At 42.9% G+C, this 16,745-nt stretch overlaps 1 protein-coding gene across 1 annotated transcript in view; it reads right to left on the bottom strand.

The window, feature by feature from the left end:
- dab2ipa (DAB2 interacting protein a) overlaps positions 1-9,858 on the bottom strand; it is a 152,515-nt gene extending 142,657 nt beyond the window's left edge. Inside the window, exon 1 of the mRNA XM_072681478.1 lies at positions 9,778-9,858. Within this exon, the coding sequence (XP_072537579.1) occupies positions 9,778-9,817 (40 nt within the window). The 5' untranslated portion in view covers positions 9,818-9,858. The remainder of the gene's footprint in view (positions 1-9,777) is intronic.
- Between the last annotated feature and the right edge of the window lie 6,887 nt (positions 9,859-16,745).

Raw genomic sequence — 16,745 nt, 5'->3', positions numbered from 1 at the left:
TGGCCTGGTTTAGCCAAGGCTGAAATCGTGCAACCATATTTATTTCACTGCATTTAGACCCAATTTTTACACTGTATGTATTTATATTAGAATATATATATATATTTATATATATATATATATATATATATATATATATATATATATATATATATATATTGATAAAATATCAAAGATCAAAGACATCAACGCCGACCCAAAGTTGCCATATCACTGCATCCTGAGGAAGACCTTTATGCTTCAACCATGAAAACAAAACAAAAATCTACAAGCGAAGGAAATGGTAGCGACAAGAAAAGTAATACACAGAAAACTGTACTCCCCTACGTCCATCAGCTGCCTGCAGACGCTGAGTATTAGTCAGCTAATGCACACAGGACTCCAGGTCCAACTGCATAATCCTGATTCATCCTCTGGATGATGAGTCTGACCACTTTGAGCCCACTGAACCTTTCCTTGACAAGAGCAGACTGTAGTAGAAATCAATACCGAGGCACCAGAACTTTCAGGAATACTCTGAGAAGTGAAAGCACACAATAAAGTGCTCAGAGTCGATATCACAAACAATGAGAGATCAGACACTGCAACAGTGAACGTAGGCCGGGCAGCCAGGCAGCCAGAGACATACTCATACACAACACTTTCATACAACGTTACACATGATAAAAGAGACTACTGAATATACTGGATGTATACAGGTCACTTTACTAGACTGTCTTGCTTCATTAAACAGCTCTATTGTAATTCTCAAATGTAGGTCTTTTATGAAAGCTCTATTATTTGCCAGAATGTCCCATAAATCGCCAACTCACACATTCACTGAAACTACACAGACGCGGCTAGGACACATTTTCAGGCCGAGGGATGTGTACATTCCAGGCCGCTGCCCTTTTAATCTGTAAGAGGGAGTTGCAAACAATAAGCCCACACACAACTAATTAACAGCCATCCCATGCATTCTTCTCAGTGTGTTTTCAAGAGAGCCTTTTTCACAGTTAACAAGAGCTGTGGGTGAAATAATATGGTGAACTGTGCGAGTTACAGATGACTTAAATGGGTAGTACCATTTTAAAGGTCCCTTAGAGAACTTAGAGAAAAAGGGGTCCCAGAATGGAAATTTGGTAGAGTTAAAAAATGAGAGTTCAGTAGATGGCAGTGACAAACCATGAACCTTTTCAATGTTGTTTCTTCAGAACCAAAACAGAGCTGGACAACAGGCCAACTGACAGACTAGGAATTGTCTTGCGAGACTGTAGCAAACTGGGAGACAAGCGACCAAAATTTTAGACACGTCAGATCGAATACATCTGATCGCTCGACTGCTCGCTCGTTTGGACAGGCAATTGGGGATCGCTTCCCTTCTTGCGCTGCTCTTCAAAAAGCAGATGATCCAGCAGACTATTTGGCCAGATCCTGAAATTCAGTCAGCATCTACCAAATTCAGGCTTGAAAGCAGGCTGTTGTCGCATGCCTGGCTTAAGACTCAAGAAAGTCAAACCCGGAGGAAGCAAGTGGCGGCAAGGCTAAAAGCTAGCCAGCCACAATCTCTTCAGATTGCTAACAGCACATTGCGCTGAGAGGACACAAAGAGAGGACAGCAGCACTATCTGGTAAGACTCAGGAGCAATCACAGGGTTTTTGTTACAGTGATAAAACTATGCTATTAATTCTGTGAGCCATTGTCGGTGTCGTTAACCAGCCAAACAAATCAGCTTGTTTAATTCTGAGGCAAAATAACAGGGTGGTAAATAGACAGAGGTAAACAGCATCTTAGCATTTTTCACCCTAGCCAAAGTCACATACTGTCAAGAACAAGCTAAATGATATACTGGATAAGTGCAGTCTATGGCAACCCTAAATCTCAAGGATTTCATTTATTTCAGCTACAAAAAAAAGTCTGATTAAGATTTTCTGAATTTAAAAAAAATACTGTCGTTCTTGCTTAAAAACAGAAGAGGGGTTTACACTGTAAAGCTCTCATGTATGACTCTACGGCTTGCTTTCCATTACTAGAAACCTGTCAGAGAACCAGCAAGTTACAGCAGACCACAGCAACAGCACAAGCTAATAACCCCACACTTCCGAAATCCACCTTTTAACAAACAGCTTCATACAGCCACTTACAAGAGGCTGGACGATGTTTCGTAATTACAGGCTTTGCCACAGGCTGATAGATTAACATGATCCTGAGGTGGTGTTCCTGCTTTGGTTTCACCTGCTCTGCAGACCTGCTCGACTGCTTTTGAGCCAGCTGTTCAAAACGTAATGCGTTAGGCTGAATCTGAGACCGCATAGAAAACCATCACCTCCCTATTTAAAACGAGGGCTGTGTGTTTGCTAGGTTTGCTTAGTAATTAGATACACATTAGCCCGACTGCCAGCGGCCACATGAAACCCTCTAACCAACTCCTGGATATTTCAGTTGGCACTCCATGTCTAACATGTGTTCCTGGTTATTATTTAGCAGTGTGTGTATGGTGAACACAGTCAGCAGGTCACCAGAGCCCTCCTGACAGCTTTCTAACACTCCTCACCGCCTGATCTTAGAGGCCGTTCTTCTTTCTGAGCTGGGTTCTTCTGTTAACTTCACTTGTCTGCAGGGTTTCCAGGCCTAGCAAGCATCTCGAGTCCAGAGTGTGCTTGAAACCCACCACTTGAAGCTGAAACGAGCCCTAAATTGAGAGCTGCAGTCCAGCACAGTTTGGGGATTTGCCTGCTCTGAGTTTAATCAGGTGTCTGAACACAATGACCTTCCAGGTCCAGAGTTCCCCACCCCTACACTAGAGCTGTGTCCCAATACAGGGGCTGCATCCTCTGAAGGACACGGAAGGCTACATAGACCGCAAAGGCCTAAGTGTGATGAAATGGGGCGGTCTGACCATTGCGTCATGAACAACGCTCCTGTCACCTAGCAGCCGGATACGTTTTGGGCAAAAGTTTTGGCACCCCACATTTTGGCCAAAAGTTTGCGGACACAGCCCTATTAGTCACATGTATTGGATGAGCTTTTGGGTAAATGTTTTAGCACCAACATTCTAGCCAAATGTTTGTGGACACAGCTCTGTTAACCACAAGTTTGTGGACACAGTTATATAAGCCAAATTATATAACCCCAAATTTTGCCAGAAGTTTGTGGACACAGCTCTATTTGCTAAATGTTTTGGATGAGCCTTTGGACCAATTGTCTTTTGTGCTAAAGTTTAGGTACCCCAAATTTTGCCAGAAGTTTGTGGACCCAGCTCTATTTGCTAAATGTTTTGGATGAGCCTTTGAACCAACTGTCTTTTGGCACCCCATCACTGCTGAGCTGCAATCACACTCACAGTCTCTTCACACTCTGCATTTTTTCAAACAGTAATGTAACAGTGCACTAATGAGTGTACAGTGTAAGTTCATGTTCTTAATGAACTTACACTACACAATCCGCACTTGATGGCAATGGTCAAAAGTCGATCCGCACCAAGAGCCCTTTCAGCTTTAAATACGGCTCGGCTCGACCTGCCATCCATCAAAATCCACGGAAGACAAGCGTCCAGACTTCTTTCTGTCCTGCACCAAAGTGGTGGAACGAACTTCCCATGGGTGTCCAAACAGACTGAACAGACTCAAACGCAGACTGAAGACCCACCTCTTTCGAGAATACCTGGGCGAATAGCAGAGTGGTCACCTTATTGACTTGTGTTTAGTAGAGTCTAAACTTAGAGGTATCTTTGAATTATTAGTCTATTCAGACTAGCTGAGGTTTTTCTTGGGTAAATAGCAAAGCACTTTTGTAAGTTGCTCTGAATAAGAGTGTTTGCTAAATGCCTTAAATGTAAAGTAAAACCTTACACCTGTGTTAATGTGATAATAAAGGTGATTTAATTGGATTTGGTGAAGGATGGAGGACACATTTCTCAGCTGTACATGAATGAGCCTTTTCAAATGGGACAGCCTAGTCGCGCCACTGTAGCACAATAGTCTTTAAATGCAGCCTCTGAAGGAGTTGAGACACAGCGAAAGTCCTTAGAAAAACTGTTTTTCATCTCTCTCTCTCTCTCTTTATATATATATATATATATATATATATATATATATATATATATATATATATATATATATATATATATATTTATATTTATTTTATTATATATTTTTTAATGAATACATATCCATCTGATTTTAATCCCTGTGTATTTTTTTAAATCTCAAAAATGACCCAAACAAATGACCCAAAGACAACCTATTCACCCAGATGGTGTACAGCTTTTATGAAAGTATGACCAAAAGTTAATGTTACCATTGCAACTCCTTACATTTTGGCCAAAAGTTTGCAGACACTGCTCTATTAGCCAAATGTATTGGATAAGATTTTATCCATTAACCATTATTCATGCTAATATTCTGGCACCCCACACATTTCTCAGATGAATATGAAGAAGCCTTCGAGATGTGGCAGCCTAGTCGCGCCACTGTGGGGAGCAACAGTCTTGAAATGGAACTTCGAAAAAAAAATCTCATCCAGGCATTGCAATATTTTAACCCTTGTGTAGTTTACTTTTTTAAACCTTGTGTTGCCTTTTCTTAAAGGTTTTAAATGTGAGGGCAGCTTCATACAGCCAACCACTACCCTTATATGAGGACCTTCTTGCCACTGTCACACTCGCCGGTGCTCATTGGAAGATACACCCACATTCTCTTGAAGGCTGCTGCTTTGGCAGAACTCCTCTACGCTCTATATGAGAAAATTGAATTGAATGTAGGCAAAGAGTATTATTGCATAAGATGCCTCCATTGGATTTTCACACTGAGGAGCAGCTGGCACTTCCAGCCTTGATCAACCTAAAGGGAATTAAGCACCATATGAGGAGAGCTGCAGAACCATAAGGAGCAGGATGGAGGAAACAAGCAATGTATGCACTAATATTACATTAAAGAAGATTATGCTCATCTTGATATGTCATCGGGATTATGTTCTTGTCTTGGGTTGTCGAGATGAAGCCCCATGTCTGGGCCCATAATCCTCTGTGGAGATTCTGCAAAGTTAAGCGCTTTCAACATCTTGTCATTACTGCATATTTTGCGGCCTATGCAGCTCCCCATCAAGCAGACAAAACAAGAAAGTGTTCCCGGTGAACGTTTAGGCTACGAGCTGATAAAAAAAACAACTGTTTTGCTTTCTGCACGTGTTCTGTACGAAGCAGACTCTGCTCCAGCGTTCACTCCGGTTCACAGAGTCCTCTCTCAGAGGAGAACTAAATGCCAACACATCTCCAGCTTTCGCGCGGGCAAAAAAGGCACATTTCATTAAATATTCATCCAACCAAAACATTTTTTTTATACGCTTGCGTCGAAGCGCAGGCAGCCTCTTGCACCTCTCGTGAAGCATGCAGATGAAAAAGCCCAGCGAGTCGTGTGCTTCTCAGTCTGCGTTTGATTTCGACGGCTTTACCGAGCTTTAAACATCGCACTCTACATCAATGAACACCTGTGCCATTAGAGACAAAACACCTCAGCAATGTAGAGAAAGAGCCTGAAGCTTCCACCACACATGCTAATTAGGGTAGCGATAACCCAAGCATGCCGTTTATAAACCACCTGATAACACTGTGAACATCTGGGGTCGATACCAGCTATTAAAAAAGAACAAAAGTTCGCTTTATAGCTCAAATCAGCAGCAGCAACTCTCAAACCCGTCAGACATGTCCCTGTACTTTTGTCCAGTTTTAGGTAACCGTATGTGTCCGTGTTAAATACCACATAAGAAAATCTATTAGAGATTATATACAGCTCCACCTTTTCAATCTCTATTCAGCTTCCAGCAGTTCGACCCGCTCACTCACGCTGAGGTTATAAGGAGTGTTACACTGCGGACTACTTTCTGCAATGAGGCACAATGCACAATACAGGACAACCAATCAGAACAGAGCTCATTTAAAGGACCAGAAAAGATTATTTCACCCCATTTCCATTCAATTTGGAAGGTCAATTACCCAGTCCCTGTTCATGATGCCCCCGACACTAGGAGGTTGCAGACTAGCACATGTCTTCTGAAGCTGGCCGCCTCCTCTTTCCAAGCTGCCACTGATGCAGCATCGCTAGGTAGCTAGAAAGCGCTAGAAAGCACAACTCCCCAGCTCCAGACGCCTGTGCTGACCAACATCACACTAGGAGTGATGCCATCTACCCACCCCTAGGAGAGCAAGGCCAGTTGTGCTCTCTCTGACTCCGGCTGCTGATGGCAGGCAGCATGGGCCAGAATTCGAACCAGTGATCCTCAAATCATAGTGGCAGCTCCTGGACAGTCCACTGGACCGTTCGGAGCCCCAGAGCTAGTAGGATAAAGGGGGGTTGAAAAGGGTTGTGTAGAAAAGCACGTCTAAGCGGAAAAATATAATAGTTTAATAGCAAAATTAGCATAGGATATTAGCTCTTTAACCAATCAACACAATTCAAGGCAGGTGTGTGATGATGAGGCCTGCGGTTTGAAAGACGCTAACAAGAAGCTAACAAGTGGCTACATTAGCCTCACAAGCAACCTTCAAAGCAGATGAACTACATTCGGGATAGTGGTGTAATTGTGCCTTTGTAAACAGAAGCGCTGGTGTGTCAGCCGAGCAGGTTTTTAGGCGTCTTTCACTGGCTTTAGAATGACCAGCCCTGGGCTCAGTCTTGGTCACTCACTCTGTCCTCATGACCGTCACACCAGCTTGACCCTGCATGCGTCACTGTGTAACACAACAGGCCACCATGATTCATTTAGTCTTTAAAGAAACAAGCGGATGCTTTCTGACCAGACTGAAAGACCGAGTTTCGTCTTTGAATTCTGAAGGCCTTGAAAACTACAGATCTCCAGCGATGGAATCCAACAGTGTGGGTGAACTGCGGAATCCATGTTCCATCAAACACATAGACCTTGCTCAGACATCGCTCTGATGGGCAAATAGCCACAAGAAATGAGAGTTGTTTCAGTCGGAGTCGGCTTGTACAGTTGCTGTGGGTTTATATTTGATCCAGCTCAGATTTTCTGACGTGGCTCAGTCAGGTTTAGCATGTATTTGGAGTCTAACATTACATCTACATTTACATTTAAGGCCTTTAGCAGCTCTTCTCCTGAGCGACCTACAAAAGTGCTTCGCTGTTTACTAGTTTGTATCGGCTAGAATCCAAAAGATACCTCTAAGCTTAGATACTACTAAATACAAAACTCAGTATGAAGACCACAACACTTGACACTATAGTTCGCCCAAGTACTCTGGCCTTCAGTCAGCGTTTGAAGACAGCGAGCGACTCTGCCGTTCGGACACCCAGGGGAAGCTCGTTCCACCGCTTCGGTGCCAGGACTGAAAAAGCCTGGACGCTTGTCCTACATGAATCTTAAAGGTCGGCAGGTCAAGCCGAGTCATACTTGAAGCTTGAAGGGCTCTTGGTACTGATGTTTTTTTTGATCATCAGCCGGAAGTCTTAACGCCTTCTTGGATCTCAGAGAAGGTCTTATAATTTCTGGGAATTCTGGGAAGTTAATTTTGGTGATTTTGGTCAATTTTGGTTTGTAACGATAGGGTAAAAAAATGTAAAGCTCTAAGTAGTGTCTAAGTGGATAGATTAAACAAGCAGGTTAAGTCATTACTTTTTTTCTTGATATGGGCCCTTTAATCACAGACTGATGTGTAATTACTGGGAAAATGGTAGCATAATATACTAATATTAGTGCTTTACTGAACTAATAAATACTCACTGCCCAGATAAGGAGCTTAGTAACTCTAACAGTACTATATGTGTTGGTTTTTAGTGACATTACACAAACAATCATTTAAAAGTTGATGTTTTTCGCAGCTTAGATTTGCATATCTGGACAAATGGAAGTGAATTGTACATTGCACATTCTCTCAAACTGTTTTTACTTGGTATGGACCCTCTAATATATACTGGTAGTATAATATAATAATATTATACTATGAAAACAAAAGTAAGGACCATTCGTTTTTACCGGATATGGGCCCTTTAATCACAGATGTGTAATGACTGGGAAAATGGTAGTATAATATACTAATATTAGACTAAACTAATATCCAGAAGCTTGTAATCCTCACAGATGCCTAAAGCATTTGCACAGTATTGTATGTGTTGGTTTTTGTGACATCCCAAAAACAATGAATTTTCAAAGGCAATGTTTATACAGCTTAGCTTTGCATAAACGGACGGTATGTTGCTTTTTTGGAACTTGAACCATGTTCACACACTACGTCAAACTCTTCTGCATTTTTGAGCCTGTTACAAGCTTCAGAACAGACTTTAAATGTTTGTGTTTAATCTAGAACGGCCAAAAATGTATAATAATATATACAGTACTAATATATATATAGTACATGGATAAAAGTATTGGGACACCTGCTCATTCATTGTTTCTTCTGAAATCAAGGATATTTAAAATAGTTGTTCCTGCTTTTGTTGGATTAACTGTCTCTACTGTCCAGGTGAGGCTCTATTAGATCATGGAGCACTGCTGTGAGGATTTGATTGCATTCAGCGACAAGAGTGTTAGTGAGGTGACATCTTACAGCTTAGCTTTGCATATATGGACTGCATGATGGTTGTGAGGAAATTGAACAATGTTCCTGCACTACATCAAACTCCTTCACTGAATAAAAGTAAGGACAGTTGATTTTTATGTAATATGGGCCCTTTAATCACAGACTGGAGTGTCATGTCGTATAACTTCTGTGCGGTGTTGGTTTTTGTGACATAACAAAAATAGTACATTTAAAAGGCAACGTATGCTGGGCTGTATGTTACTACATACTACATCCTACTCTTTTACGTTAAAAAAGTGAGGGCAACTCTTTTTTACATAATTTGGGCCCTTTAATTACAGACTGGAGAAAATGGCACTATAATAAACTAATGTTGGGGTTTTACTGATAAGAATAAACACTAATAAACACTAACTGCTCCAATAAGGAGCTTTATAATTCTGGATTCTTTACAGGTGCCTAATACGTTTGCACAGTACTGTATGTGTACTGTATATGACATCACAAAAACAATAAAATTAAAAGGGGGCATTTTTTTACAGCTTAGCTTTGCATATAAGGAGTAAATGTTGGTTATGTGGCACTTCAACCATGTTTACACTCTACATTAAAACTCTCATACTGTATAAAAAGTGAGGACGGTAGATTTTTTACATGAAATGGGCCCTTTAATCACAGGCTGGAGCGTAACGGCTGAGAAAAAATGGAAGAAAAGTTGTGAGGACACACTGAAAAGCCTCCATCTGCGCTGGCATGAGGCGAATTAGGCCAACATCTCCTCTTGAGACAGAACTCTGAGAAGATGTAGCGCACGGTGAGAGCATGAGAACGTTTTGGCAGTCATTTTCCACTCTTTCCCTCATGTTCCTCATGTTCCTCATGTTCCATGCGCTCCTGACAGACGGCGGTCCGAGCGGAGTCAGAGGAAACGCGGCTCGGAGCGTAATTACAGACATTCCGCGCAGCTAACTGGTGTTTTTCTCCCAAAGACAAAAGAAGCCAAACGCTCGTATAAAAAGAAACAGTCTAAGCCTGGCCAACCAGCACTGATCTCTTTAACAGACCTGATGGCACACACACACGCACACACACACATACTCACACACACACAATCCAGCGCACACTGTTGCCTAGTTCAGAACTCTTCTGTACTGCCAGGGTGTGATGAGCGTATGCTCATGTGTATGAGTGTGTGTATGTGTGTGAGTGAGCGTGTGAGTGTGTGTAAGCTGTGTTAAAGCTGATTTAAGAGCGTCTCCCTCACCATGGTGTCCGTCCAGCCGGGCCGCGTCGTCCAGCTCCATAACTTCAGAGTGTGTGGAGTTGGGTCATGCTGTGTGTGTCGCCGTGGCAGCAGGGGTGAGGAGCTGCAGGGTGGATGAGCTCCAGACAAGCCGCTCTGCCTCCAGTACAGTGTGTGTGTGTGTGTGTGTGTGTGTGTGTGTGTGTGTGTGTGTGTGTGAGTGAGTGTCTGCTCACGCTGAGCTGAGTCGAGTGGAGTGGTGCTTCTCTGTGTATGTGTGAGTGTGTGTGTGAGTGGTGTGGGATGGAGGCTGAACTCAAACTGCTGCTCAGGGCCTCCCTCTCGCTCTCTCTCTCTCTCTCTCTCTCTCTTTCACACACACACACACACACATACACATACACACACACACACACCTCACTCCCACACTCTTAAAGGCACAGCGCAGGAATTTTTCACTTCCTTTCGCTCGCTCACTCACTCACTGTCAGCTTTTTTACTCCTCTCTCTCTTCCCTTTCTTTCTTCCTCGCTCCATCATCCCTTTCTTACTCCCCCTCCTCTGTCACTCTTTACTCCCTCCCACCATCAGCCTCACTAACCTCTACATCCTAAACCTCCCTCTCTCTCTCTCTCCTTTTCTCTTTTTAATAGTTACTCTAAAGCTCTCTCGACCTCTCTCTCTTTTTACCAGTTACTCTAAAGCTCTCTCGCCCTCTCTCTTTTTACCAGTTACTGTAAAGCTCTCTTGTCCTCTCTCTCTTTTTACCAGTTACTCTAAAGCACTCTCACCCTCTCTCTCTTTTTACCAGTTACTCTAAAGCACTCTCACCCTCTCTCTCTTTTTACCAGTTACACTAAAGCACTCTTGTCCTCTCTCTCTTTTTACCAGTTACTCTAAAGCACTCTCACCCTCTCTCTCTTTTTACCAGTTACACTAAAGCACTCTTGTCCTCTCTCTCTTTTTACCAGTTACTCTAAAGCACTCTCACCCTCTCTCTCTTTTTACCAGTTACACTAAAGCACTCTTGTCCTCTCTCTCTTTTTTTGCCAGTTACACTAAAGCTCTCTCACCCTCTTTCTCTTTTTACCAGTTACTCTAAAGCTCTCTCACCCTCTCTCTCTTTTTACCAGTTACACTAAAGCACTCTTGTCCTCTCTCTCTTTTTTTGCCAGTTACACTAAAGCTCTCTCACCCTCTTTCTCTTTTTACCAGTTACTCTAAAGCTCTCTCACCCTCTTTCTCTTTTTAGCAGTTACTGTAAAGCTCTCTCGCCCTCTCTCTCTTTTTACCAGTTACTGTAAAGCTCTCTTGTCCTCTCTCTCTTTTTACCAGTTACTGTAAAGCTCTCTCGCCCTCTCTCTCTTTTTACCAGTTACTGTAAAGCTCTCTCGCCCTCTCTCTCTTTTTACCAGTTACTGTAAAGCTCTCTCGCCCTCTCTCTCTTTTTACCAGTACTGTAAAGCTCTTTCGCCCTCTCTCTCTTTTTACCAGTTACTGTAAAGCTCTCTTGTACTCTCTCTCTTTTTACCAATTACTCTAAAGCTTGCTCGCCCCATCTTCTTTTTTGCCAGTTACTCTAAAGCTCTCTCGTCCTCTCTCTCTTTTTGCCAGTTACACTAAAGCTCTCTCGCCCTCTCTTTTGCCAGTTACTGGAAAGCTCCCCTCGCCATCTCTTTTCACTAGTTACTGTAAAGCTCTCTTGCCCTCTCTCTCTTTTTACCAATTACTCTAAAGCTCTCATTTCTTTATTCTTTTCTCTCTCTCTCTCTTTCCAATGTACTCTAAAGCTCTCTCTCTCTTTACCTCTCGCTCCGACTTTCCCACTTTCTTTAAAGCTATCTCTCCTTTACCCTCTCTCACTCTCTCGCTGTCTCTCTTGCTCTCTCTTTCCCACTTACTTTGCTATATTAGGAATTAGTGAGGGGATTCTGATGACAGTGCTGACTGTAAACCCTCAGTCTATCCCCCAGCTGTGTTAGAAAGTTCAGGAGAAGATGCTCCTCGCTGATCTGCACTGGGTGACAGGTCATGAGTACAGGCAGGATTTGTGGAAAGTATAGTGTTTTGTGAGAATTGTGAATTGAATTGAAGTATGGGCTGAGTAAATTATCACGTAATTATTATGTAATTATCATGTAATTACTGTGTAAAAATATGTATTTATATTTAAACCATTTCGTAAAAATGGCATCGATATCAAAACAACAGTAAAACCAGACTTCTAAGGGTTCTCTCTCTCTCTCTCTCTCTCTCTCTCTCTCTCTCTCCCTCTCCCTCTCCCTCTCTCTCTCTCTCTCTCTCTCTCTCTCTCTCTCTCCCTCCCTCCCTCTCTCTCCCTCAGTGCTCCTGTCTGAAAGCGGGACCTTCAGTGACTGTACTTAAGGGCAGATCGGGTTCCTCTGCCGTGTGCTAAACCCTAACCTCCAAAACCCAACCGCAAGCCTTAATCCCCAACCAGGGCTGGACCAAAATCTAATCCCAACCACTGAGCCCCAAAACACAAAGAGGTCAGTGCACGGTTAAGCACAGCAGTCCTTTTACACATGGCTGGCACGCTCACTCTAATTACACTATGTGGACAAAAGTAATGGGACACCTGCTCTTTCACAGTTTCTCCTGAAATCAAGGGTACAAAAACAGTTGATCATGCTTTTGTTGGTGTAACTGTCTTTACGGTCCAGGAAAGAAGGCTTTCTGGCTAGATTTTGACATGAGTGTTAGTTGTGCCAGGATTTTGGATGATCACCACCCCACCTTATTCATCGCCAACTCCCCAACTCATCCCAAAATTACTGGATGGAGCACCACCCATCATTCCAGAGAACACAGTTCTTCCACTGCTCCTCAGCTCAATGCTGGGAAGCTTTGTACCCCTCTAGCCCCCGCCTGGCATTAGGCAGCGTGGTGCCATTAGGTTCATGTCTATCTGCTCTAGAGAGTCCTATTCTATTGGCAGTACTTCTCTACAGGGACTAGAATAGTTGTCAGTGTTTGTGAGTGCCTTTGCACATCTGTTTCAGCAATGGGTGCAACTTAAAGTAGCTGGATGCATTCATTACAAGGGGTGTCCACAAACATTTGGACATATAGTGCAATACCCTTTACTGAAAGTCCAGAGGTGAATCGGGCATATTTTACTGATCCAGGTATCGGCTATTTGAAGCCTGATCCAGTGCCGATCCTTTGTTTTTACTGCTGTGTTCTAGGAGAGCGCCCTCTAGTGTCCTCTAAATACACCTACATTATATATATATAATAATAATAATAATAATAATATACATCAGACTTAACATCAGCTATCCAAAAAAACATCCCATATCAGTTTAGTGTGTGTACCAGTCTACACACATAGTGCCATCCTAACACATACATACCCAAACACACACACACACACTTCACACAGGCACTCCCTGACTCAGCAACAGCCTGCTATTGTCTGACCAAAGGATTAGCCCAACACTGAGCTGCAGGCAAAACACACTCACACACACACACACACACACACACACACACACACACACACACACACACACACCAATTCATCCACTATAACTAAAACTGAAAAGCCTGACATGCTTTGCTTATCAGGTTAAATACCTGCGTACTTTCATATCAGCTCCCTATTCATCATAAAGACGTTCGCATTCAGCCTTTAGAAGAGCAATACTTTCTAAAAGGGTCCAACTTCAGTGATGCATTAGACGTCTTCCTGGAGGTTCTTAATCAAAGCGCGAGGCTGAGTGGGGAATCACGTACAGCAAATTAATTGAAGTAATCCACTGCAGTCTGCATCATCAATCCTGCTCATTCATAATCTGCTCTCAGCTCACTGAAGCAGTGGGACGCATGCACACACTGATCCGTTTTCAACTGCGGCTTCAACTTGCGAGTTCTGCATTGTGCCGGACGATGATGGAGCTCATTCAGTCCACGAATGCTTCTCAGACTGCTCACAAAGGAGACGCTTCAGGATAAAGTGGCCGGTCCACTGCCAGAGCAGCACTGTAGGCAGAGGCATCATCAGCTAATTCTGAACAAAAGGCGTCCTGTAACAGCAGTGTAATTATGCCACCCACTGCAGATTACTGCTCAGCGGCCTGCCCGGGGCAGATCTGGACAGAGAGTAACCACCAGTGCAGCCCAGCTGACTCGGTCTGGAGCCTCGGAATCTTGTAGAACAGCATGTACCAGTCTATTAAAGGACTCATGTTTGACATTTTTTTCGGACAGTTTTTCTCCCTGCTTAGAACATTTGTGCGGTTTCATGAACCAAAACAGCCGTAGTTCATTTCCAAAGGACCATTTTCCATCCTCGCTTTGGGCCAGAATCATAAAACGCGGTGGTAACAGCAGCACAGTATTTTAGTCCTTTCTGTAAAGTCTCTGAGATATGGTCAGACCACTACTTCCTGTTTACTGTTGCTGTATTTTTATGTGTCTTTAGTAACGGCCAATCAAAATCAACTTGTTATTGAGCTAAAGCATATTAACACCTTAAACAGCCTATGGCCCGCTGATATATATATATATATATATATATATATATATATATATATATATATATATATATATATATATATATATTATGACCAATGGTGGGAATGACCACTCTTGGCTGGGTAACACTAACAAGATGTCATGACATGAACTGTATTAAGTGATAGAAGGTCATTAAAGTGGTTAACTGGTCCACTGGTCGAGTCGTTATTCCACCTCTGGTATCAATGACCTGTGGGGCACCACCCTTCGCCCACTGTCACAGTATTCATATCAGAATATTTTGACAATCCCTGGTTTGTAATGAACTCAGCCTGGCGTGTAACAGATGCCACATGATGGGGTTTGCTGCACGTATTAATAAGCAAGCACACCAGTCAGTTGTAGCAGAGTGCAAAACAATCAGCATGGGCAAAGGACGCAATTTGGCTGATGTCCAATAGAGGAGGGTTATAGGGTAAAAGGTAGTAGCTTCTCGGAAACTGCTAACATCACAGGATGTTCTAGAGCCACTGTAGTGAAGGAGTACTGAGAATAGACTTCAATGACAACTGAACGTGCCTGGAGGAGAAGACTAACCACCCACGCTATCTAACATTGCACTGAATGACAAGCGGAAGAAGAAGGACTATTTGGGACTCATTGGGACGCTTTATCTGTCTTTAATCTGATTGGCTGAGCCAAAATAGGCCAAACTCTGAATGTGTGGGTTAATCAACATGTTAATAATAAGAGTGCATTACAAATAAGGGGAAAAAAGAACAGCAGTGTCAGATTCAGCCGAAAGTCCAGTAAAACTACTACTACTGTAATCCACGCTTAAGAATGAGCCAGCATAGGTCCATCCACATCCACCTGAGTGGTACAACGGACTGCAACGGATAGCTGTCACTATGACTAAAGGCATAGCAAGTTCAAATCCCGATCATGCTACTAGCCATACTTGGCAGCCAGGGCTCCGGGAAAGCAAAATTGTCCTTGGGGGGATGAATGGCACTTTTGCCCCACAACACTCAAGTGCAATGCTGGCCTTTACTGGCGTCTGCAGCGTTTTCCTCAGAGTGTGTTGGTTGCTGGTTCCAGTTCTGGAAAAAGAGGCAACGGCTGGCTGTGCATGTCTCAGAGGTGTCTTGGTCTTTACCCTCCCAGTGTCATGGGGGAGAATAAGTGTGGGTTGGGTAATTGGTGATCCAAATTGGGAATCAAATGGGTAAAAACTATGTTACCATCATGCTATTTACTTTGTGTTTTTTTAGGAATCCGTCCCTTAGACTTAGACAGTCTGTTTTTGATGACTGTGCCTTTAAAAACTAGATATGTAAATCACCTTTAATCTGCCTATTGAGGCCTCAGAGCAAACAGTTATGGTGAGGTCAAAATCTTTGGGAACGTCTGTCATGTATAATGTGCGGTGAATTCAAACAAGCTGTGTTTGCAGCTTTCCATATGTAAGGGGAGGGACTGGAATGTTCTGAAGTTGTAACAGTGTTTCCATCAGTATATCAAACTGTCGTACTTAAAAAAGCAAGAAAATGTATTTTTCCATCACACACCCCTTTTCAAACACTCTGCTGAAAGAAAACCAGATATTTCACGCATGTACAAAGACAAGCTTGCCAAAACCTGCATTGTGCAAGCAAGATAACATTGTTCGCTGTGAGCACAACAACACAACGGCACGAAGGCATGTTGAACCTTCAGCTTACAGTGAGTGACAACTAACACCAGAAGTTCCTCTAAGTTAACGCCGAGCTGTGCAGGTGTTTACACACAGTGCAGTCTGTCAGTAATCAAACGGGTTCGGCTCTGTAGCTCATGTTGGCTGTGCAATACAACAAAAGCTGTGGCTGAAACTGCGCCCTACTCTCTATCCCCTACATGTGAAAACCCAGATGTGTAAGATGACTGCTGTGTGACTACTTCGGTCTTCTCAGGGAAGCTGCATGCAAATCTTTAAACCAAACAACACAGTGGATTATGGGCATTTCATGTCCATGTAGTGTACATGGCTTGTACACTGTCTATTACGGTGCATTGTGGGATTGCTGAAAGTGCACTGAAAATTCGGCTCTACATTTTTAAACACCAGTACAAAATGACCGAACCCCAAAGTAGTGCACTGTATAGTGAACAGGGCACAGTTTCGGCCAGAACCTGAAAAGTGCTTCTCCTGACGGAAATGCAGGATCGTTGCTTCCTGGCTGTTGCTATGTGGTTACCCCATCATTCCAGGTGATTTCTACAGTGCTACCAGCTGGTTGCTTTGGCGTTACAAAGTGGTTGCTAGGTAGTTGCTATTGTGTTGCTAAGTGGTTGTGAGGTGGTTGCTATGGTGTTGCTAAATGGCTGCTATGGTGTCGCTTGTTTTAAAACTTAAAACATGTAGAAAATAAATCAGTAAAGTAGTATGTTAAACCACAATGTAAGAATGTGAAATCACAGATATTTAGACTAGATTTAAGAAGATTTCACTTGCTTTAAAATAATTT

This window comes from Salminus brasiliensis, chromosome 6, assembly GCF_030463535.1.
Source record: "Salminus brasiliensis chromosome 6, fSalBra1.hap2, whole genome shotgun sequence".
NCBI classification, from domain to species: Eukaryota; Metazoa; Chordata; class Actinopteri; order Characiformes; family Bryconidae; genus Salminus; species Salminus brasiliensis.
Note: the sequence above shows the minus strand (reverse complement) of the source record. Positions and strands in the feature narration are given on the sequence as shown.